At 35.3% G+C, this 25,574-nt stretch overlaps 2 protein-coding genes across 12 annotated transcripts; one reads left to right on the top strand and one right to left on the bottom strand.

Annotated features, from left to right (window-relative positions):
* The first annotated feature begins 2,678 nt into the window (after window positions 1–2,678).
* LOC101882370 (uncharacterized) lies at window positions 2,679–16,912 on the top strand. 11 transcript variants are annotated; one of them, XM_087301233.1, is made up of 12 exons: window positions 2,679–3,085; window positions 3,206–3,334; window positions 3,402–3,514; window positions 3,605–3,717; window positions 6,065–6,360; window positions 8,814–9,299; window positions 13,362–13,533; window positions 13,651–13,783; window positions 13,866–13,997; window positions 15,608–15,728; window positions 15,903–15,984; window positions 16,077–16,912. In XM_087301233.1, exons 2-12 carry the CDS (start codon window positions 3,222–3,224, stop codon window positions 16,215–16,217), a joined length of 1,902 nt encoding a protein of 633 aa, XP_087157359.1. In that variant the 5' UTR covers window positions 2,679–3,085; window positions 3,206–3,221; the 3' UTR covers window positions 16,218–16,912. The 11 variants fall into 11 exon arrangements, with proteins under 11 accessions (XP_087157359.1, XP_087157358.1, XP_087157362.1 ...); XM_087301232.1 differs by having other exon boundaries at window positions 2,904–3,085; window positions 3,402–3,502; XM_087301236.1 differs by having other exon boundaries at window positions 2,904–3,085; window positions 3,402–3,502; window positions 13,362–13,524.
* A 2,085-nt stretch (window positions 16,913–18,997) lies between these two features.
* meiosin (meiosis initiator) lies at window positions 18,998–25,378 on the bottom strand. The gene is made up of 10 exons (XM_087301266.1): window positions 25,036–25,378; window positions 24,006–24,111; window positions 23,827–23,913; window positions 23,534–23,740; window positions 23,347–23,434; window positions 22,451–22,656; window positions 22,126–22,208; window positions 21,243–21,469; window positions 19,778–19,867; window positions 18,998–19,645 (listed from the first exon to the last, which is right to left on the bottom strand). The coding sequence occupies exons 2-10, from the start codon at window positions 24,094–24,096 to the stop codon at window positions 19,501–19,503; spliced, it is 1,224 nt and encodes a 407-aa protein (XP_087157392.1). The 5' UTR covers window positions 24,097–24,111; window positions 25,036–25,378; the 3' UTR covers window positions 18,998–19,500.
* Between the last annotated feature and the right edge of the window lie 196 nt (window positions 25,379–25,574).

Genomic DNA, 25,574 nt, shown 5'->3' on the forward strand with positions numbered 1-25,574 from the left:
CACATCTCTCCTCAGACACGTCACGCGCGCACCCTGTCAATCACCACCATCCACCACCTCTCCTGACAGCTGAACTGGACGCTGCAAAATAAACCCTGACACTCTGACCAATGTAAGGAGAGTTTACTCGCACGTGACTTGTTTTAGCTCTTTTGGTCCGATTAGAAACTTTGCAGTGTGAAAGCGAACTGCTCCAAGAGCAAAGAGCAACAATGTAACAATTTTAATCTCTGTTTCGGAACAACTGAATCGATTCACAGGCGTGAAAGCACCCTAAAACCCATAATTGGTGCAAAACTGAAACTTGACTGGCTTTGTGGTAAAGGCCCCTTGTTCTTAGATCTCTGTATAATTTTAATAAATATAATCATTCACACACTATTGATAAGAAAGTATGCAAATTTAATGCCTGCAGCCTTATTTGTCTTACTCTGCTGGCTAACCATTGGCAGACTACTAATCTAATTACTAATTACTAATCTGTCTATTTTTGATCAGTTTGATACCATGAAAATGAATGTAGCCTAATTGTCAATATCCTACCAATCTGCCAGTTTTCACCTGTGAAATTATAACAGTGATAAGAATTAAACTTGTATTGACTCTGAAGTACGCAGATGTGATTTTGTTGAGTGCCATTGCCATGGTCAAATGTAATATTGGAGCTCCATTGATCATGGCTTTCAATAGTCGTAGTGCATGTACTCAGAGTTGACTGAACCATCTAATCTGTACTTTGAGCTGATCTCAAACCAAAAGCTCAAAGCTTCCGATCTCAAAGTAACTCAACTTAGAGTTCAGTTTTTAACACCGAGTTGGTTAAACAGCCTCTTTGAAATTGTCCCCAGGTCACAAACATTGGTGCATATTAACAACCAGTTGCAAAAAAACACATACATATTTGTGTGTTTGTATTTGTTTATGTATTTACAGATCCAGTTAGAAACTATGCTGTTTGCCTTCTATGTAATGCCAAAAAATAAAAAAATAAATCACAGACACACTGACTTATAGACTCTACAAGAACAGAAATGTAGCTTCATAATATTCCAATTGAACCACCAATCAACACATGGATGGTTTTAGGGATGTTGTTTGGTATTTTTCTGGACTTTGAACTTCTTGGGACCTTTGCCGTCCAAGAATAATAATGGAGCTCGCAGGTATAATCTAAAACAATTTGTGATTTGAAGATGAACAAAAGCCTCAGGGGTTTGGAACGATTTTAAGAGGTGCAATTATTGACAGAATTAATTTTTCTGGTTGCACTAAGCCTTTAATTGGATTGAGATCTTGGGAATTTGGAGGCCAGAGAAACATCTTGAACTCAGTTCTTTAAATCATTACGGAACAATGCAGTCTGTCAGTGTTCATTATCCTGCCGAAAGAGCCCACCAGGGATCATTGGTATGAAAAAAGTCCACAGGAATGTCCATAAAGTTTCTCAGTAGAACATTTTGTTTGTCATCATCCTACAGTGTATCCTCAACCCTTTTCAGAAATAACATTTACCATTTCTGAAATATACAATTTGGCCCTTGGCGAAGTTGTGCAGATCTTTATTCTAAGAACTGATTTCTGGATTTGCCTGCTGACCATCTGATCTACCCAGACCTTTATAATGCCTTGGTAGAAAATGATCAGAAGACGATCAGCAATATTTTGGGCTCCATAAGCGCATTGCTATTAACATGACGTAAAGTAAGTTCACTTTCGCTTTTGCTCTCATGGATAGGGAAACCTTACCGCACAAACATCAATTAGCCTATAAATAATTAATTTTGTTTGTTAAGCGCAAAGATTTGTTAAAAACTATTTCTAAATTCAGTTCTAATTTCCAGCAAACAAATAAATGAAAAATAATAACAAAGTGTGGTCAAAATATTTATTTCCAAATACACCTGCTATGCCCCATATGGTCTAAAACCTGACAGGTGGACAAATCTAAGCTTGTTTTTAATAAAACAAATACAAATATGGTTATACTGTAATAAATAATACTGCTAAAAATAATAACATTATACAAAAGCAAATTGAATGAACTGAAAAAGCCTCCCGAGATGAAGAAAGTAAGGCAGTGGTTTTTAAATTCATGTAGGCTAGAAATTAATGCTTTGTAATATTTTAATAATTTATATTTATATCCTATATATATATATATATATATATATATATATATATATATATATATATATCCTTATTATATATATCCTTATTATATATATCCTTATTATATATATCCTTAATATATCATATCTTTTTCATATGTAAAGATATTTGGGTAAAGCTCTACATCTTGTGTGTGGTGAGTAATCTAGGCGCACTTTGCGCCAGACAAAAGACCGACTTTGTTCTGGTCTAAAGAACAGACTATTTACAGTTTCTCAAAATAGCAACGCGCCAAAACACGCCTGCTTTTTTAGACCAGAACGCCTATGGGCGCACATATGAGCGCAAATGCATTTGCTATTTAAACAGTGTGGCGCAACACCTCAAAATGACCCTTGCGCCGAGCTTAAAGTAGAAAAAGACTATTGCGCCACGCCTTGCGCCACATTGCGCCGGATGTATGATAGGGCCCTTTGTGTTCAATTTTCAGATGATAAGTCCAGGAGAGCCAATTACATGTGGAATTTTGATCCAGCCTTGGTAAAAATGTACTTGCCAGTAGCTTTCTAGTTACCTTTAGATCTTGAACTAGATTGTTCAGCCATATTTGAGTTGGAGTGCAATTCTTCAGCTCTGTTGCTCTCCAGTATTCAATATGCACACCTCTTGTACAGGATAATTGTATCGCTCAATCACCTACGTGAGCTCTCGAATTTGTGCTAAAACGTTTCAGATACACACTTTAATATAATCTGCTGGAAGCCACATACTGAATGCCAATCTTTTATTTTCAGTTTATTGCGGTGTGCACAACAGCATCATGTTGCCTGGAGCAAACAAGCACAGTGTGAACAACAGCCAACAGACCAGACAGCACAATCCCATCCTCTGTTCCACTGAGCTGCTGAAGAGCCCACACAGCTCTTTCCCTGCTTTCTCCGCTCTCTCTGTTCAATTGGAGCAGTCTGTACCATCGGTTGGTCCGCCCAATTCAACACATTTCAGATGGTTAAAACACATAGAAAGGATGTCTTAGATGAAAATTATGTTTGGATATTCTCAAGGCTACTGCTTACAACTTGTCTTAACTAATAAGGATATTGACAGAATCTATGGAGTCCAGGAAGATGGCTGCATTGTTTTGGGACTTGAATGATGCTACTACTCCTCCAAAGACTCCACCTCTACACTTCGGCTCTGAGTTCAGGAATACCAGCTCTGCGAGGTGAGATTTTGTCTTTTACCATATTTGATTATCATTTGACCTGGTGAAAAAAGACCATCTTTTTCAGTTCCTATGGTGGTTCACCAGTGCTAGGCAGTTTCGACTGGGCTTCATCTGAGCAAGTGGAGTTCTCAACATTAAACCCCTCCAGAACTAAAGACAAACAAGGTCTGCTAGCAGGTTATGCATGCTTTTATTAGCAACATCATTTAGTTTGTATTTCATTTTGCTTAATGTCATTTGCCTCTGCAATTTTATCCTTCATTTCAGAAGGAGAGTGGCATATGATAATGTCTACTCGCCCTTTAATTGGATGGGAAAAAGCAGCCCAAAGGGAGGGTCTGCAGGACCAGAGGAAGGGGTCTTACAACAGCTTGCCAAGAGTGAGTTTGAAATCAATGTTTTTAATTTTATTTTGAATAATCTGTCTTTTATATCTAATAAAGACATAAGATTACAAAAAATTGAGTCTAGTGTTGGTTAGAATTGATTTGACCCCAAAATGAGAATGACAACATTAACCATGCATTCACACAATGCTTTAGCCTCAACGCTTGACATGGGTGTGGCTGATGTAATTGTCAAAGCAGCATCAGCCAATGAAATTAACCCGCAAACGGTGACTGTCTGAGCTGCGGTATTTGCATAAACTGATCTGATTGGCTGACACTTCCGTTGGCACTTGAAAAGGTGAGAATTTCCTAACTTCTGCAGTGAGCAATGACACTAAAGCAGCGCTGACGGATCTACAATGCAGTTCGGCAACGCCTGACGTCACCCATTCAAAGTGAATTGGAAGCGTTGATGCTGACGCCCTGTATGAATGGGGTGCAATTGTTTTCACTCATGAGGTTTAAAACCTTCTATCTACCATAAAACACAAAAGAAGATATTTATTTATTTATTTTTAATGCTTTTATTGTTCCAAAAAAATGTGATGCGTACATACTGTATACTGTATTCTGTATTAACACCCACCCCATCCCGACAAGGCCATAAAAATATATATATATAAATTATCTAATAATAATAAAAAGGGCAATTTTCTAAAAACAAAACATTAAGACAAAAACAGTTCAACACACATACACTCCCATGAAAGTGAAAACTATATTAAAGTTAGTCATAACAAACACCGTGCACTGTTTGGATTACTAAGCAGTCAGTCCATTCTTATCTAAAAAATGAAGGAAGAAGTCCCAAATCTTGTAAAATATGTGCATTTTTTTTATCTTGAGGAAGTCAGTCTTTCCATTGCTATACAAGAAATTTCCTCAATCCAGAGTGACAAAGATGGACCATGAATACTTTTCCAGTGAATGGCAATCTGGCGCTTTGCATGCAAAAGAGAATATTCTGAAGAAATAGTTACTGGATCCGTTGACTTTCATGGTAGGAAAAAATGACTAAGTCAATAGATGCGGCTTCTAGCATTTGTCAAAATATCTTCTTTTGTGTTCAACAGAAGAAAAAAATCGCAATTTTAAGGTTTTGAAGAGGCAAAGTCCTCTTAAGGCAAGTCATTTCACTCGGCAGCCATCTTTAAACCACCTGTCGGTCAGTAAACTCGGGCATTCTACTTGAAAAAGGAAACATCAAATTCTCCAAAACTGCTTGCCAAGCTAACGATTTAATTTCATATTATGAATTACAAATAAAATAAAACAACAGCTGTCTCTTTAGTTTTATTTATAAACGTCCAAATCACACAAAATCTGCAGAAACTCACGTCTGGTCTGAGCCCCTCTCTGTGAGTATTGGCAGTCTAGAGAGATCGGCGATTGGTTACTGTACTAGAATGCGGGCTTTAATCAACCTTCTAGCAATTAATGATGATTGGCTCCTGCAATAGATGGCGGGGCTTCATTCAAAATCAAAGGGGGGCTAATGATTCTCACTTCAACTGTGTATGCATGTTTATATATATATATATATATATATATATATATATATATATATATATATATATATATATATATATATATATATATATATATAAACATGCATACACAGTTATATATTATTATTATATTATTATTATAGTTTTTTAACACATCTATAGTTATGGGGTGGCACAGAGTTAGACCTCTTTCTTGACTTCACACAGAAACAGCAACGCGTACAGTATGACGACACTTGCAGACACGCTATCAGTTAAATGCTGTCAAAGTAGAACACAAAAGCAGCTTGAAGTGGAAAGCGCGAGTATGTCTGCAGTCTGCAGTCTTTAAAATGTATTTATTTATTGACTTGAGGGCTGGAAAACCCGATTGGGACATCCAAAAAAATAACTATAAAACAAATAAAAAACTTATATTACTCTCACACTGTATTAATTAAGAGTGTTTTTTTTTTTTTTTTTTTTTTTGCTATGTCACACCAAAGCACAGTACAAAGTACAGAGAACAGTATATGGTACAGTTCAGAAAATTCAAAAAATAAAATAAAAATATAGTAATAATATAATTATTAAATATAATAATATAATTATTATAAAAAATAATTTTTAATTAAGTTGGTGATGCCATTTATTTTCTCAAACATCAGAATCCAAGCTACATAAATATTTCTATATTTTTGTTTACATTTCCAATTCATTATTTCGATACTGTTTATTATTTATTTTGCCAATAAAAGAATATTGCATTTGAAATGTAAATACCATGTCAGTTAATTTAGGCCGTTTACCATGGAGATTTATAGTTTGCCAATCTTCTTTTTGTTTTGTAGGCACATTTTGTTCAGCCAAATAGAGAATCGAGTGATTTTTCACCTTACGCTAATGACTTTTGGTTGAATGGTAAAGATGCCAAGAACATTGCTCAGTCCCCCAGGACCAACCGAAAGCTGCACCCGCTGACACAGCCGGGCTTCTACAGTCCAAAAATCCCACGATCTAAACACTGCGAAGCTGCGCAGTCCACAAAAAAGTCTTTAAAAGGATCTTCCTCTACAAACAACTTAAAGGAGTTCTGTGCTCTTACGTTGCCTATTCCATGCTCCAAAACAGCTGTTCTTAAAACCAGGTGAGATGCATAAATCATTTCGCAACACAGCACCTATTTATGACACCAGATTACTTTTTTGTTGGTTTAACACGATTGATGCAAGAAATTGGTACATTTTTAAAACTCTTAGTATAGGAAAATAGATCATCAAAAGTGGACTTTATTCAAACATTGCAGCATATTTTCAATTGGCTTGGTACAAAACACAATCTCAAAATATTCTTTTTGCTACACAAAACAAGAGTTTATCTATATCAGTGTTTCATTCAGAGTAACTGCCTTTCATGAACATATTACGATTACACATTTGATTTGCATCACTTATCATCCTTCAGTTTATTATATTTGTTTATCATGCAATTCAACTGATCTTAATGTTTCATCAATGAATCATTTAATATGTCCATAGATTTGTATGATTCAATTTATTTAAAGGATAAACAAATGTAATCTGCTTACCTAATATTTACGCTCATAATTCTTACATTATTTGCTAGTTATTAACCACCTCATGTGGAACTCTGAATCTGCGTCTCATTTGTAGTCCACTGGAGGTCACATCTCGGTCACGGACGCATACATTGAGAGTCTTTCTGACTTAATGAATGAAATACACAGTTTTCCAACAAGGCATTGGGCAAGTTAAAATAACCAAAACGAAGACAGACAGAACTCGCATTTTTAAAACAGGATAAGTTCAGCATTGTTTTTCAGGTAAACAGGAATGTTCACTTAGCATGTTTTTTTAAATATTTGCAAACATATTGTGGTATTTTTATGCTTTAGAAGAGTCAAAAACTTATGTTAATTATTTACTTATTTAAATTACTAATTTAATTTACTTAATTAAACACTAAAGAAGATCTTCCACACCCCAAACCTCACAAACCCTTTCCCTTACAATAAAAATTATCATACACAATAATCACTGATCAATAGACAATAAATTTGATTATCCAGGCAAGAGCCAAATACTACTCACACACATATATACACCCAATTTTCTCCAATGATTGTTCTCAGATAGTTTGTAAGTTGCAAATTGCTGCAAGTGCTTTTAGTCAAAAATACCAATTACTAATTATTTTCGCCTGCTGATCACAATTAGATACCATATACAGTTGAAGTCAGAATTATTAGCCCCCCTTAGATTTATTATTATTTTTTTAATTTCCCAAATGATGTTTGACAGAGCAAAGAAATTTTCACAGTATGTTTGATAATAATTTTTCTTCTGGAGAAAGTCTTATTTGTTTTATTTCGGCTACAATAAAAGCAGTTTTTATTTTTTTAAAACCCATTTTATGGTCAAAATTATTAGCCCCTTTAAGCTATATTTTTTCGGTAGTCTACAGAACAAACCATCGTTATGCAAGAACTTGACTAATTTTCTAACCTGCCTAGTCAACCTAATTAACCTAGTTAAGCCTTTAAATGTCACTTTAAGCTGTATAAAAGTGTCTTAAAAATATCTAGTAAAATATTATTTACTGTCATCATGGCTAAGATAAAATAAATCAGTTGTTAGAAATGAGTTATTAAAACTATTATGATTAGAAATGTGTTGAAAAAATCTCTCCGTTAAACAGAAATTGGGAAAAAAAATAAACAGAGGGCCTAATAATTCAGGAGAGGTTATGATTCTGACTTAAATTGTAAGTAGAACTTGTAAAGTACAATTAAAATCACAGTACAGTAAATAATTTTTGATTGCAAATGTAAATGAGATGATGCATTCTCATGGTGTTTGAATTTTTTTAATACAACATAAGTGTAACATTTGTGGCGTTGGCTGTGTTTACAGTGTTCCAGTACAGTAGCAATCATTCAGCACCATGGGTAATTTGAAACCTGTGCCTTGTATTGTTTGCTACTGAATGAACTGATGATCTGATTTGTGATTAAACCAAATGTCCTCAATACACGTCACAATGATCTTATTTTTTGAAACAATGCTTACGTGGAATGAAAATATGTGCAACTACGATGAAATGATGACATGAGGTTTTAAAAGTATGACTAGTGGTATTACAAGTGCAATCAGTTGCATACCTTACTTATAAAAACAGTACCAAACCAATTAAAAAACCAAACCATTCTGAATTTCCATAATGACCTAATATTCTTCTGCCCCACCTTTCTGTCCCATTCATAAGATCCCACGGGGAGGGGTGGCAGACAGACAAAAGTGGGACATTCCCACCACACAGTGCCACCAGTACCCTAACCGTAAATTCAGTCTCCTTTCAGTCACCACATATATCACTGGTGTTATACGTCTCATTTGCTGTTTCATGAGGAAACGAAGGACATTCTAAATGCAATGAAGTAGCTTTGTATTTTAACATGGCTGTGTCTTTATGCTTGCAGTGTATGTCCTTTTGCAATGTGTTCGCTGCATACCTCATTCTTTGTTTTTATGCATGTTCAATATGTGTGTGTCTGTGGTCTTGGTATGTTATTTTCTCCAGTCCTTTGTGCTCCAAACCGCAAGAGGTTAAAACTTCCATGGTGAAAACGCCTCCTTTGATGAGAGCCACAGTTTCTCAAACTTCAGCGATCTCAAATCAACAAGGCAAGGAGCGCTTCAGCCGACTTCAGCCAAGAGAGGACCGTCTCATCCAGAACCAGGATCGCAGTTTGTTCAGTCACAATGCTTCTGGAAAGGACAGACAGGATTTATCCAATGAGGATCCTCAGATTTATATTAATAAACAACATCTGTTCCCCGAACGCCAGTCTAGAGTAAACCAGCCTACAAAGCTTTGTCTAAAACTGAGAGAGGCAAGTCATGACAGTGTTGATGGTGCTGGCTTTAAACCATCTCAAGGTGACCCTGACTGGTCCTGTCAGCTTCAAACCAGCCCTCACTGCAGCCCACAACAAAACAATATACTGTACACACAACACAGAGACACTGTTGATGTCAGAAACAATGACCTCATCTATATAGAAAGGTAAGCAACTTGTCATTTTGAATGTACTGTTATCATAATTATAGCTCAAAGTCTTGATTACTATTGCATAATCATACACTCTCAGAAAAAAAAAAAGATAAAATCTGTCATTGGGGGTTTAAAAGGTACATTTTTTGTTCATAACAGGCCTTTAAATGTATATATTAATACATAAAAAGTACAAATGTGTACGTCAGTAACTTAAAGGTACAAAAGTGAACCTTAAAAGTATAAAAGTGTAACCTAAAGGTACTAATGTTTACCTACTGTACATGGTACAGAAATGTCCCTTTTTGAAAAGCTACTGCCCCAATGACAGGTTTTGTACATCGATTTCTGAGTGTGCAAGCACAAATAAGTAACACTTTCATATAAAGTTAATTTTGTTGACAATTATTCCTCTGCTTTTTGGAATGCTACTTGTTAGTTGTTCTTATTAGTTAAAAAACCCACTGCTTTTATGCCTTGTCACATTTTGTCTCTCGTATTGCTCTCTCTATTCATAAAAACAAAACTGGTGGTGGGATCTTGCTTCTTAAACGATATGCTTATGTTAGTCTAATAGCACCATCCAAAGCCATGCCTCCTGAACACTTAATAAAGGTGGGCAAGCTGTCACTGGGGTGGTACCTTTTCAAAAGTTACACATTTGTACTTGAAGGGTCCATATTGGTACCTCAAAAGTAAACATTAGTACCTACAAATTTTAAGAGGAACACTTTTGTACTTTTTAGGTACTAATATGTACCCTTGAGATATTAATATGGACCTTTAAGGTACAAATTTGTATCTTTTGAAAAGGTACCACCCCAGTGACAGATCATGTACCATTATTTCTGAGAGTGTACAGTACTTCACATGAAATTCACCAATGAGAAAACTTTTCAGTTTGTAATAACTGTTAGAAAATAGGAATCAATTTTTTTATTATATGTGTATCTTTTACTTTAATCAAACAATTATTTGTATTGGTTATGTAACGGTCATATATTAACTGAACTTGTACTGTTGTGTATGAGATGCTGTGCATACTAATTAGCATTTTTGCAGAAGTAGATAAATGCTGGTCCAAAATTAAATTCAGCTCTGCAGAAACTTCCTGTCTGAAGAAAGGTGTTAAAACTGAACACAGAGCGCAAAAAGTTTTATGCTTTTATTGTTGTGCAGGGAATTCGTAGAAAAAGAGGACTTATGTCTGGGGTGCGGCCAATGGAGGACTGAACAATGATTGACAAATGACGAATTTCACTAAACTCCACCTGTTAATGTCAACTGCCTATATAAGTTGGAGTCAGAAAAAGAAAGTTGTTGCGCACCTTCTTGCGTAACTTCTGCATTGCATTAAGGATAACACAATTTTGTTATTTAATCGAATTATTCATTTGTATCCAATAAATTGTTACGATTTTTGACACTGAAGAAAAACCTCTTCTGACCTTTTTTTCTTGAACATGCATGGAATTGATTGAGAATTCCAACATAACCCAGCAAGCATTTTTTGTTTTTAAAAGATGCCCGATAGATGTCTAATAGACGTCTAAACATTGTCGTCTTGGCTAAAACAAGGCTAAAATTGGGCTGTCGGTGAACATCTAATAGACGTCTAAGAATAGGCCAAAACTAAGCCTATCATTAAATAAACAGAAATGAATGACTACATATATAAAGTCTCACTAATCTGTCTATTTGATGACTAGTCTAGTTTTGGGCTATTCTTATGTCTTTTAGATTTTCACTGACAGCCCAAGTTTAGAATTATTTTAACCAAGCTTTCTATATTTAGATGTCTATTAGACGTCTATTAAACACAAAATTGTTTGCTGGGAAGTCTGTCTTAATGGCATATGCAACGTAATTCTTTCTGTGTGAACACAGTTTGTTCAATTGCTTATTTTGACAGGACGGTTGGAAAGCCTATTGTAATTTTTGTTTGGAACATTTTGATTGGACAAACTTTTCTTGGTCCTATACCTTCCACAGAATATTAAAATACATATAAATACTTTTGGTCCACTTCATTTAATAATTTCTATCAGGGTGTGAAGAGACTTTCAACCAGCATAACAAAATCTGTTTCTGCAGACAATCACCTTTTACGCCTTTAAGGTCTGATTACTGTACATAACATTGAGTTATGTGCAAAATATCAAGCCCAAAATAGCCCAGATAATTATATAGAAAACAATAGATACAATAAACAATGGTAATGCAATACAGTGGAATCCAAAACACACTTTTTTGGGGGATGTTGTGCAATTGTTTGTTTATAGGTTTAAGACATGGTAATATGACCACGTCTCACATATCTACATGTGTTTTTGAATAGAATGTTTTTAACAATACTGTGATATACAGGCTCATGTTTATGAAAAGAAAATAGCCTGAGTTTTTGAATTTGTCTTAAATTTAGTTTTAAACTGTTTGAAAAAGTAAAAACTGCTAGATACTGTATACATTGATAATTATGGAAAGTAAAGTTCAAAATGTGAGTCTATAAACTAGTACTTTTCTTCTCCGTAAACCATTGAAAGGAAATTAATTTAAAGGAAAGAGTCAAAATAGTAAAATAAGAACCCAGCAATACGAGAAACAAACGGCAAGTTGCAAATTGCAAGATAAAAATTCAGAAAAATAACATGTAAAATGGGCTTCAATATTACGATAATACACACTACAGGTACAATGATCAAATATTTAACAAGTCAGTATTTGACATTTGAGGTATGGTGTATTTTCTTTGTGCGTCATACCTATTTTAAAAACTGTAAAATACAGGGTGATTAAAAAAGAATACCATACCTTTGAAAATCTGAATTTAATCAAAGAATCATGATGGAACCTTGGGTAATTAATAAATATGAAGAGAACTTAACAAAGTTTTTTTTTCAGTAGAAAACAAGTTCAGAGATGTTCAATATGACCCCCTCCAGACACTCGAGTGCCATCAACCCCATACTTGAACTCGTTTCACACTCTCTGTAGCATCTCAGGCGTAACAGTTTAGATAGCTGCAGTTATTCCTTTTTTTAGTTAAGCAACCAAATGAAACTTTAGAACTTGCTTAAATCGATAATAGAATGAGCTTAGCTCTCCTTTTCTTCTTTGCAGAGTTCTCGATTTTCAAAGTTGTGGTATTCTTTTTTTAATCACCCTGTACATTCACTGTACCTAATTAATTGACTAATATTAAAAAGTAAAATGTTTTCATTTGTTTGATTCGTGATGGCTTCACACAGTTGAATACAGTGTGCAATATTTATTATTTTTCAAATATTTCTTAAGTGATATTTATTGCATTAAGAAAATTCTCACAGTATTTTCTTTAATATTTTTCTTCTGGAGAAAGCCTTATTTGTTTTGTTTTAGCTAGAATATACAGTGCTCAGCATAATCGAGTACACCCCATTTTGAAAATGAATTTATCCATTTCTCAGTGAATATATGTATTTTGGTACGTTTAAACAAAACAGATTTATTAAACAGATATATTTATTAAAATAATATTTTAGTCACCAAACATATTTACAAATTGAAAGATAATACAAATAAATTCAAGCAAAATATTGAAAAAAAAAATTACAAACAACTAAATTTCAACTAAATTTAATATATGTTTTTGCTTCTCTTGATTTTCTTTTTTTTTAAAAAACAATATTTTTCTATAACATAAATTTTATTTTTTATTTTATTTATTTATTTATTTTTTCCTTTACTTTTTAAAGTCAATATTATTACCCAGCTTGATCAAAAAATTTTTTTCGATTGGCTACCGAACAAACAGCTGTTATACAATGACTTGCCTAAGTACCCTAACTTGCCAAGTTACCCTAGTTAAGCTTCTAAATTGCACTTTAATCTGAATATTAGTATCTTGAAAAATATCTAGTCAAATATTATGTACCGTTATCGTGGCAAAGATAAGATGAATCAGTTATTATTAAAACTGTTTTAGTAAGGAAATGTGTTCAAAAATCTTCTCTTCATTAACTTAGGGGAAAATATAAAAGAATTGAAATGTAACTGGAGGGCTAATAATTGTGACTTGAACTGTATATCTTTCAGTCAGGTGGATGTGAGCTCAAAGAATGTGTTTGGTCAGCCCCGAGTTGTTGCGTCTCTGCGAGCAGCTTGTTCACCGCGGCCCGTTCGCAAAAGCACAGTGGTGGAGGACCTGAAAAAACTCATTGTGATGGATGACACCGAGGACAGCGCTCGGGGGGATTTAGTACGTGAGGTGAAATATGTGCAGTATGACCCTGAACAAGGACAATAATGTAAAAAAAGCAGGTATTGTTCTACTGAGGGTTGGTATGTGTGCAGTGTTACCATGTTGCAATGTGTCTCTTTCTAGTCGACAAATCAACGAAAAGTGCCAGAGCTTTGCAGTAGTTCGCCAATGTCAGCTTCATGTGCCAGTCCATCATTATTCAGTCCTACTCCAGCGCTCACACCAGTCCATCTTCACCTGCAAACATGTCAATCAGGCAAGGGTTTTTTCTTTATGAGTGATTTATGCTATGGACTTTTTATAGTATCCGTTTGCATTCACTGGTTGTCTTTTTCTAGAATGTGATGTTTTGCCTGAGCAGGCTGAATCTGACCTGTGGGAACATCCTGACACTGAACTCATTCCCCTGCCAAGCACAGCCTGCGAGCTTGACTGGAATAGTCTGGTTCAAGCAGCCCAAGAATATGAGAGTAAGTGTTGAAAGAAAAAATAATATTGTTGGGATTGTTTATTTACACTAACCCCTTATTTTTTAAACACAAAGATTCCAGTCATAATAAATCTGTCTGTCCAACCCAACATTATTTTGGTGAGATTTTACAGATTGGTTGATATCCTTAGACTAATATTTGGTATGATGTCACTGTCACATGTTACGGTGGTATCTTTTCAAAATGTACACACCTAAAGGGGCCATATTTATATTATTGCCTAAACATATTAGTACCTAAGACATATTGCAAGGTATCTATGTGGTCTTTTAGAGCCACTATTTTGCATTAAAGGGTCATATTTTGGTTTTGGGGGGTCTCCAACAACATGCTGATATGTGTGCAAGGTCAAAAACACTTTCATTGTCTTATAATAAGCATTTATTTTTACCTAATTATCCCAGCAACTCCCATATGGATTGTTCAGCGATTCATTTGTTCCCAAAGCTCTCCTTAGCGCGAAGCTAATCTGCGCTGATTGGGCCGATGACTGAGTATATTGGGATCGGTCGACTGGGTTCAGCACTAGACAGAAAGAAATGCCCACCACGGCTACAGTAGCTAGAGCCCACTGCAGGAACGCAATAAAGCAATGCAGTTAAACACCAGCATATACTTTACTCTTATACCTAACCCCAAGTAAGACACACATTCAGTATTAATCCACACAGTGGCAAAAGTTGAACTATTCTTAAAATTGACCGCCCAGCGCGTGTGTGGAACAGCTGATGGTGGCCATAGCAAAGGCAAACAGCAGAGGTTCACCAGTTCAGAAACGTATTTCAAATTGTTAAAGAAAGAAGCACGCGTCACGTTTCTACCATAGTTTTGCGATATGTGAACAGCCCCATACAGATTTACCCTGAGAGATACAGTACAAGCACTCATCTATAATCGATACGTGAGTACAAGCCGCACAGGGCGATTACAACTTATAACACACAATTAAACACATATTTTGAAAACTACACAAAACGAGGCAAGAATTTTAATGACACTTACATGTTATGTTATGGTCTATTTGAACTGTAAAATTTACTAACAAAGTCCCTGTCAAAGTCTGCCAAAGTCCCATAGTCTCTCCTGCTCCTTCAATAGCAAACGGCCGACGAATCCTGCGTCGCAGCGTAGGTTATTATATCCAAAGTTAGAAAAATGACAGGAACAAACACAACACACGGTTGGCTATACTGTGTTATTGTTGTGAAAATTAAGTTTAATCCTTTATTCCCCTCAGCCAAATCTCCAATCTGTCAGTGTTTGCCATCTTCGCGTCATGATCAGTCCCGTGATCCCTTGCGCCTCTGCTAGTGTCTGAAGTGAAAGCGCGTTCACATTTTACTGGAAATGGAAGTACATATTTGGTGATGTACTTTATTGATATCAATGCGATCAAACAAAAGATCTGAACCCAATTCGATTCTTCGGAGTCGACTTTTTTGTTAAAGAATCAGTTTTGTTTTCAGGTGGACGATTAAAGAACGTAGGCAGGCATAGTTATGTTACATAGAGGAAGAGGACATGTTATCATTAGCAACAGTAGTAGCAGTAGTAAAATTAACAACTCCGTTGATATAATATATTTGCAGCACAAAGGATGGCAACACTTTTGTCAGAAATGAGTCCTGTATCAAGCCGGCCAGACACACCATCCTGTGGAACCTACAAGATCCACCAGTCCAGTGGCTGTTTCAGTGAAGAAGATCTAGAGTAAGTGAGGCATCTTTGTACTCAATTAATACTGTACTGCATCGAACATCCTTACCTTAAGCGGAATATATGAGTAAATTCATATTTTACAGTAGCTGTAATGTCCTTTATTGATTAATACACCTTTAAAAAAAACCTACATGTAAATTAATTGACCTGCATTGTTATTTTTAGCAGTGACGTATTTATTGACTTTCCTGACCAACTCTCTCACCTAGAAGGGATGGTTAGGCGACTGAGCGGTGATCTGCTGAAGGTGAGACTCATTTGGTGCTTAATAAATGAGAAAGGTGTTATAGAGGGCAAACTTGCTCACAAACACCATGTGTTCCTCTGTCCTCCGTTCAGGAGAAGAGAGACAAGGTGGCTCTTCTGGCAGAGGTGTTGAAGCTTCGCATTAGCAACCAGCATCTGAGAGAAGAGTCGCTCTGTGCTGTAGAACAGCTACACAAAATCAGCGACATTTTAAACACAACACCTGGAGAATAATGCAAGATTGGAAGAAAAGACTGTACCCTCATATTACTTGTGAATGGGAAAAATACTTTATAGTACACTTTATAGTGGAAAAATGGTGCGTCCTATTTATTTCCAGACTCATATTAGAAAATCTAGAGAACCTGCAGCATCTCTGACTTCAATATGGCTGCTCAATGGGTCAACAGAAGTGAAAAATTTGTATTTTTGCTCAGCATTTCTGTTTGATTGTGAATATGATGTAAGCATTGTATTTGTAAAATACATTGTATAAAGTGCTAATCGGCAATAAGAAAAAGCCATCATGTGACTGTAGCTACTGTTAGAAGCTCCAGCTGCTGTTGAAACAGTCAGTATACAACAGAAACATTTCTTGAGGTAAATATCTAAAAAAATATATAAATTGTAGAGTTTTCTTCACATATTAAAAAAGAGAAAATCTGTCATGTGTCTGCAATATGTGTGTCTTCACATGACGTCATTTATGAAGCACGAAATTTAGATGGAAGGCAGGAAGTGATTTTTCTACATAGGACTCACTATAAGAACATCAAAATGTTTTTGTTTTATGTTGTTTTAAGAAACTGGCTAAAAAAACAGAAGAAAAGGCAGCATGTAATAAGCTTTTTTGAATACATCCATGTGTAAAAAACTTTTTTTGAATGCATTAACTCGTCTGACAGCACTAATAAAGATTATATACAGGCCTTGCTATGTGTATAAACATGTTAATGTGTTATATAAAAATCAGATACAAACACCACCACACTCGTACAAAATCTAGGAGAATATAAATAACATACCCCGTCATGTAAACGCTACGATACAATATCCGTCTTGTTTTGCAATAATCCAAGTTTTTACTGGGGTTTCAGCAGAATAAACAACAGTAACGTGAACATCGAAATGTGCAAGCAGTCAGCGGTAAATGTTTGTTGATGGTTAAATCATCAAAAGAACAAAAATGAAATGCAACTCTTGCGACAAAACTTGAAGGTTATTATTGTGGAGCATTTTCCCCCTTACAAAAATAACTAAATAATAACGTAGACTATGCGTCCATGCTTTTGTATACTTTCATCTGCTATTTGGTGTTATCTGGAAGATATCCGCATGGGGGAAAACTCAAGTAATTTATAATAAACGTGTTTTTAAAACACATAGTAAAGTGTATAATGTGTACAACTCTTTGGTAATGAATGTTACAGAATACTGCAGCATAGTAAACTGATAAACTGTAATAAATAATGTTAGTGTAAACTGTGGTGCATTGTGATAGTGTATAGTTACAGCGTAGAAAACTGAAGACTACTGAATAATTTGTTTATTAATACAGTTGTGTTGTACCACGACAACAATATAAATACTACGACAAGTGGTCATGGTAATTATATTTAATTCAAACAATTACCTATAGTATGCTTCCAAGCGCTACAGTGTTTTTCATGGAACGTAATAACTTATGCAGTGTTTACCGCCTCGATGACAGGCAGATATATGTTAGTTCAGTAGAAAACTCGCTCCTCTTCATGATATCAAGATCATTCCAACATATGTGGTTATTTTCTATTTACATCTTCTTTGAAATATGGTATAAATCACAAAAATACGAACTTTCCTGTCTTCCATTCAGTTTTTTTACTTCCTGCCCTCATCTGGATTTTGTGCGTCACCTCTACGTCTCTATGAATTAATGAAACTTTAGACTTCCATTTAATACAACTCAACACTATCGTCAATAAATACACTGATGCATTGATCTTGATATTTCAGGATAGACTGGATTTTTTTTAAACTAGCAAATTCCATATTATAGGAGAAAATAAGTATGTGATTCCATCATGATCCACACAAAGATTCAACATAGGCCTATATTAGTGTGGGCAGATAGTGATTTAAATAGATTCATTCATTTATTTTCTTTTCAGCTTAGTCCCTTTATCAATCAGGGGTCGCCACAGTGGAATGAACCGCCAACTTATTCAGCATAAGTTGTACGCAGAAGTTGCCCTTCCAGCTGCAACCTATCACTGGGAAACACCTATACTCTCTCATTCACACTTCGGACAAATTAGCTTACTCAATTCACCTATAGCACATGTCTTTGGACTTGTGGTGGAAACTGGAGCAACCGGAGGAAACCCACGCTAACACGGGGGGAACATGCAGCTCCACACAGAAATGCCAACTGATCTAGCCGAGGCTTGAACCAGCTACCTTCTTGCTGTGAGGTGACAGCACTAACCACTGTGCCACCGCGCCACATGTTTAAATAGATATAATTTTAAATAATGATGATTATGATTATTATCTGTTTTGTGAAATGATGCTACACTTAACATAACTGCACCTAAAGTAAATCATTATTCATATAGTGAAAAAAAATGGGTGGCACGGTGATTCAGCGGTTAGCACTGTCACCTCATAGCAAGAAGGTCGCTGATTCGAGTCGCAGCAGGGCCAGTTAGTATTTCTTTGTAGAGTTTGCATGTTCTCCCCATGTTGGAGTGGGTTTCCTCTAGGTCCTCTGATTTCCCCCCACAGTCCAAAGACATAGACATATAGGTGAATTAATTAAACTAAATTAACGGTAGTGTATGAGTGTGTGGGAATGAGAGAGTGTATGGGTGTTTCCCAGTACTGGGTTACGGCTGGAAGGGCATCCACTTCATAAAACATATGCAGGAATAGTTGGCGGTTCATTCCGCTATGGTGACCCCTGAAAAATAAGGGAGTAAGCTGAAAGAAAATGAATTAAATTAATAAAAATGCAAAATAAAAGTCAAACAAACTGTCAACTCAATCAACTTTTAATAACAGCCCTACAAACCAGAACAACACTATAAGGTTGATAACCCTCTTGGGAAACGTGTTACAGGGGAATAATTAGGTTACATCTGTAAAAAAAGCTATAAAACAGCTTAATGTAAAACATTATAATAAATACATAAATATATATATTTTACATACAGATACTTGGCAGTTGCCACTTATTATAAATAAGTACTATTTTTTATCAAACAATGCAAAGTCTAAAAAATAAAAACAGTATACAAAAAACACAGAAAATGTACAAATGCTCTATGATGGTTAAAAACAGTAGAACAATAAAAATATACATACTTAACCCAATAAATAAGCTACTTTAAAATACCTGTGTTTAATCACAACAATGAACCTTAATCAAACTGTATTGAACTATACAATATTGCCATTTAAAGACTTGTAGTGAGTTTGTTTGCTTTTCTTAGAGTTTTCCAACCTTTTTTTCCCAGTAAATGAGCTGTGAAAACCTTCATTTGACAGTCTCAATCACCTCTTTATAGGCCAGTAGGATGTGCAGAGGACTGGGCGCAGATTGTTCAGCCTTCCTCTCCGCCTCGTGGACTTCAGCACGAACATTTCGGTTCTGTTTGCGGCTGAAGCTACAGGCTTTCAGGCTAAAAGCAGAGAGAGGTTTATTTGAAACTGGAATGCAGTACAATTCAATTCATCTTTATTTCTATCTTTTACAATGTAGATTGTGTCAAAACACAAGCCTGACTGAAGTTTAGATAATTCAGAGAGCCTACCAGTACAAACGTCTCTCCCTCTTGGGTAAGATGTGCCACAGGTTAGCCAACTCTTTGGTGACTGTAGTGGAGGGGATGCCAGGATACGATCTGTTGTTTCAAAAAACATATCAATACTGTCTGCCATTAAAGGATTATTGGTCACACTTTACAATAAGGTTCATTAATTCAATTCAATTCAATTCAATTCAGCTTTATTTGTATAGTGCTTTTAAAATGTAGATTGTGTCAAAGCAGCTTCACATAAATGGTCATAGTAACTGGAACAGTGTGGTTCAGGTTTTAGTGTTTAAAATCAGTTTAGTTCAGTTTAGCTCAGTTCAGTGCGATTTAATCATTACTGAGAGTTCAAACACTGAAGAGCAAATTCATCGATGCGTAGCTCTACCAATCCTGAACCATGCGAGGCAGTGGCGACAGCGGAGAGGGAAAAAAAACTTCACCTGATGGGAGTGAAGAAAAAAAACCTTGAGAGAACCAGACTCAGTTGGGCACGACCATTTTAATTTCTCCGCTGGCCAAAAGTCTTGTGCAGAGCTTCATTCGCCGTGGTTTAGGCTGGTTAATGTTAATTAATGCATTTACTAACATGAACAAACAACAGTACATTTACTACTGTATTTGTTCATGTTAGTTAATGTTAGTTAATGAAAATATAGTAGTTCACTGTTAGTTCATGTTAACTCATGGTGCATTAACTAATGTTAACAAGCATGGACTTGGATGTAATAATGCATTAGTAAATGTTCAATTATGATTAATAAATGCTGTACATGTGTTGTTCATGATTAATTCATGTTAGTAAATGCATTAACTAATGAACCTTATTGTAAAGTGTTACCAGATTATTTATCTAGATGAGTATAATCAAAGTCCCTTTAAGGCAAGTCATTTCACTCGGCGGCCATCTTTGAAACACCTCTCGGGCAGTAAACTCGGGCATTCAGTTTGAATGGGGAAACATCAAATTCTCCAAAACTGCTTGGCAAGCTTACCGTTAAAAATTAACATTAGGTATCACCAATAAAATTAAAAACAACAGCTGTCTTTTTAGTTTCATTTATAAATGTCCAAATCACACAAAATCTGCAGAAACTCATGTCTGGTCCAAGCCCCTCATTCGAAGTATCAACAGTCTATAGAGATCAATTATTGGCTCCTGTACTAGAAGACATGCTTTATTCACCATATTGACCATCACACTTTTCCCCATTCAAAATTATACGAGTGACATGTCTTGTGTATTCCATAGTTTTTGCTATAATACACTAAAAATGCTATGGAGAAAAGTCATGATAAAAGTTATGTATGTTACTTAAATTATTTTAATAAGTTAATCAGGTTTCAACGAGATTTTCAGAGTTATGCAAAGCTTAACTTAATATTTTTAGTCGGTTTGATTGTATGGTGAACTAAGGAAATGAAGAGAGCAAGAATTTTGTTTACATTGTAGTAGCATACACACCTGATATATAACTTCCTGTTAATTCGGCAGAACATGAGGAAGCCGTTCACACATTTCTTCTTAGGGTTCGGTTGTGTTGAAACACGTCCTCTTCTTGAAGTGTGCAGGTGCGGACAGACTTTTCTTGCCTTTTTTAGAGGAATGAGTTGTTTTGGCATCTCGTCCTTGATCTTCGGTTTATTCTTCATGAACGCAAATCTGCCCGTTTCAACATTTATGACAGACTCCTAATTTGAAGTACAAAAGGAAATCATAAATAGAGAACTGACTCACAAAGGCCTGTTCACATCATGGATGATGACTGAAAATGTTAAGAGAGAGTTCTAAATATACTGTGGTAAAGATAACAGCAGATAGCAATAATATCAATGGAATCAGCTTTTTTCTTTGCTGATGGAGCATGACATCTATCGTTAATAGAATGCTAAAGTATTTACCATTATGTTATCATTCTCACTAAACTAATTTAAAGTGGGTCCAAAAGACCATTAGTGGAAAAGCTTTTATTTGCTTTAAAGAAGAAAGACGTATAAAGAGTTTAGATGCAAAAACCTCTAAAAGCCATTTGATATTTTTTTTTGAAAAAGACCCTTTTTCCCCCAATTCCTTTGTGTAGGCTCAGTAATTTTACTTTTATAGTGACAGATAAGTTATTTGCTTTGCCTTTAAAGTGAAATAACTGAACATAAACATAGGAGGCTGGCAAAAATTGTCATTTTAGGAGAACATTTCAGATGGCATTTAGGGTTTTTTAACTCTTCATATTTCCCTAAAGCTAGGTATTACAGTTCTGCTATGATGCATCTGAGATTTTTCAGTTGTCTCAGACTTTTGGACCCCAATACAATGTTTAAAGTATATTTAGGCAAAAAGTTTGGCTTACCGAGTCATGTTCAAAGCTGTCAGACGAACTGGGACTTTTCAAGATGGTAGATTCATGAGTGACCCACACGTCCTCGAATAATGCTGTTATGGTAAAAAATATTGTTCAGTCAGCGTTACAGCAACATTGTTTGTAATTTCACACTGCCAGAAATCTGCACATTTGGATCTGAGCAGATTTGCCTAAACTATTTTTGTTCCATAACAAAAAACAGAGAGATTTAAATAAAGAAGAGCATCCATAAAACAACTAATGTATCGGTTTCATAAATGGCAAACACAAATAAAATGAATAAATGATGAAATGTGTGTAGGATCATCTTTACATTCTAGCGCTCCTTGTCCTTCAGGAAAAAGCGAACAGCTGAGGCCTTGAGAAGGTGATATGAGCAGAGACGGGTTGAGGATCAGGCTTTCTGTTTCCTGCAGAGGCCGTACTGGTGTTTTTGGCAGTGTAGTGCTGAAAGCAAAATGCTTTTTCCATGCAACTGGAAAAGCTCCAAGCATTGGATCTTTAAGACGGATTCCTGATCTGAAAACATGGTAAAGCATAAAACTGAATTACAAACTTTATAGTAACTAAACAACATGGTGGGAATCAAACAGTTGATGGTTTACATTGAATTCCATAACTAAAAAAACATCATGTAGGTCAATGTTTACTGTACTGTTTTCAAAAATATTGATGTATCAATAAATATTGATACTGAAATATTTAAATTAATACAATCTTGCTATTGGTTAGTATTAATCCTGGCTTAGCTCTCTAGTACTCTCTTGTACACCAGGAAGAAGATGAATAACTAATAATAATATTAAGATTTTAAGGTTTTAATCAGAAAATAAGATATCACTAGTCTATTACTATTTTTTTGTCATTTATTGCCGTTTGGACTGCTGACATATAATCATTATAAGTTTTAGTTATTTTTTTCCCTTCGTACTTCATTTGCATATTTTTAATGTTGTGGAATTTGTTTTGCATGTTATCGAAAATGGTATCAGCTGTAGATATTTTTCAAAGTATCATATCGGAGTTGGAAATTTCAGTATCGTGACAACACTATTCTACTTTAAACCATCTGTTTACCAACATTCTATAAAATATCTTCTTTCGTAACTCATATTGGTTTGTAACTTGAGATTGAGTAAATAGTGAGTACATTTGCATGTTTGAGTGAACTATGCCTTTAAGCTACTCATGAACATTAAAAAGACAAACCCTAATGGTGGTGTATCCAATGACTTTCTCCCTGGACTTCCATCCTCACTTTCACTTTGCACACTGCAGGTAGATTCACTGCTGCTTGCTGACAAACAAAATAAAAACACCAGATATTATTTTTCTCATTTTAGTAATGCATGTATGACAATGATGTTTAGTAACAAAGAAACATAAGAGGTTTCACCTGTATAGGAAGAGGAAGTTGTGGAGTTGGAGTCTGTAGAGCTTTGTGATGCTTCACTGTCTTCAACAGGCCACGACTCTTTGTCTTCTGTAGGTTGAGTTTGTGACGAGTTGCTTTGTCTGTTGCAAACAAGCTCCTCGACGGCATTTATGATAAATCTCACGCAGTCTTTAGTCTGTGAGTCCCTCTTATTGTCACTCAGTTGTACTGTTCAGAAACACAAGCACAGTAGTGTAAGTGTAAACACAATTTGGAACAACAAAATGTTTTATCCTTTAAAAACATATATTTACCTGTATACTTGTTTATGCGACTGTAAGTGTTCATGTTCTTGGCTTTCATGAATTGTGGTGGTGTGTCTTTACTCTCCGGCTCAGATTCTGCAAGCACACACAGGCCATATAGATTTGTCTGTTTCACATGTCCATTTTACATATTTGAAAATAAATGTACAAATAATGAAGCAACTGACTTTTGTCATTATATTGAGGGAGACAGTGTGAAAGCACACGTCTATTTTGGTTATGAATGTGACTCTGGTGAAAGTTGAGGCACTGCAGCATGTTTGTCACGTTCTCCTGTTGACATAAAACTCAGTTAATAACCCACTTTAAATTGTATTATCAGCATTTTTATGTATGCTTTGCGTCGATTCAGGTCATGTAGCAATATAAAAATAGCTTGTATATATTTGATTTCAGTGGTTCATTCCACTGTGGCGACCCCTGATTAAAAAAGGGACAAAGCTGAAAAGAGAATGAATGAATGAATGAATGGCTTTATGGGCCTAATGGATTTATGGTGTATTTTAATGAGTTAGAAATTGTATTTAATTTATTTTTAATTTTTTGAGCTATATAAGAATTTAAAAAGCAACATATATTTCACAGATTCACTCACATGTTCAGCTAGCTTTATGGGCACTTCCCAAAGACGTAATGATTGTTATACTGTACAAACTGCATTCTATTCCCCTGCCCCTAAACCAGGGGTGGCCAAACTTTTTCTCATGAAGGGCGAAAAACCAACCTTGATTGAGGCTAGTGGGCCGAATAAAAAATTACAATGGGCCAACTTTAGGCATCTCTGCCCTAAACACAACCTGCATTTTTACATGTTGAAAATATAATTAATTTTGTGTGATTTTATGAGCTGTTTTCCTCATTGTGACCAAAAAATGTCCCCAAAAGCTCAAAATTGACTAATATTTCTACACTTGTGGCTTGCATCCTTGTGTATACTTTAACGTAAGGAATATAAGGTACACACATTATATACATCAAACATACTAATTATACACACAAATAAAAGGCACTGTTGGTGGAGTGTTAGTTACGCGCTTCAGATATATTTTAAATACTTTGCACTGGCATGTCAAGCATATTGCTATGTAAATAGGTATGCATAATTTACTTTTGTAAACTCTGAAGCATATCTTTATTTTTATATCATATTCGTTTTAAGTATATGCATATTTTCGTTGGTAGATGTAGTTGCCTTACCTGATTTTTCTTGAGGAGTTGTAAAATAGTCACAATATATTGCTTAAATATAGAGAATTAAATGTCCGATACAGAGCTTCCTACAATGACATTGGACAAGAAAAGAGCCAATCAGCTTTAGCGCTTAAGCGGATTGGCTAACGAGAGGCATCGCTTGCTCCAGTAGGTCCATTACACAGACCTCGTGATATTTGGTTACCGGGGCCTGTTTTTATGAACTTCGTGAGTTTTTATGTCTAAAATTAAAATGTTTTATCATTTGTATGCAGATTGTTTTCTAAAATGTGAAAACGCAGACTTTCAAGTTGTGTTTGAGCATCAAAAAGTTCAACAAGCTTCGACCAATTACGTGTGTTGGGGGCGTGGCTGTCTGTAAAAGGAAGATGCGGCAATAATCAATAGTTTATAATAATAATAATAATAATAATAATAATAATAATAATAATAATAATAATAAAGGTAAGAAAGGATTATGTGGATTTTGAAAAACCCTTTTGAAATGCATAGGTCAATTATTTTTTTGTATGTGGGTCAAATTC

Source organism: Danio rerio, chromosome 21 (genome assembly GCF_052040795.2).
Source record: "Danio rerio strain M-AB ecotype USA chromosome 21, GRCz13ab, whole genome shotgun sequence".
NCBI classification, from domain to species: Eukaryota; Metazoa; Chordata; class Actinopteri; order Cypriniformes; family Danionidae; genus Danio; species Danio rerio.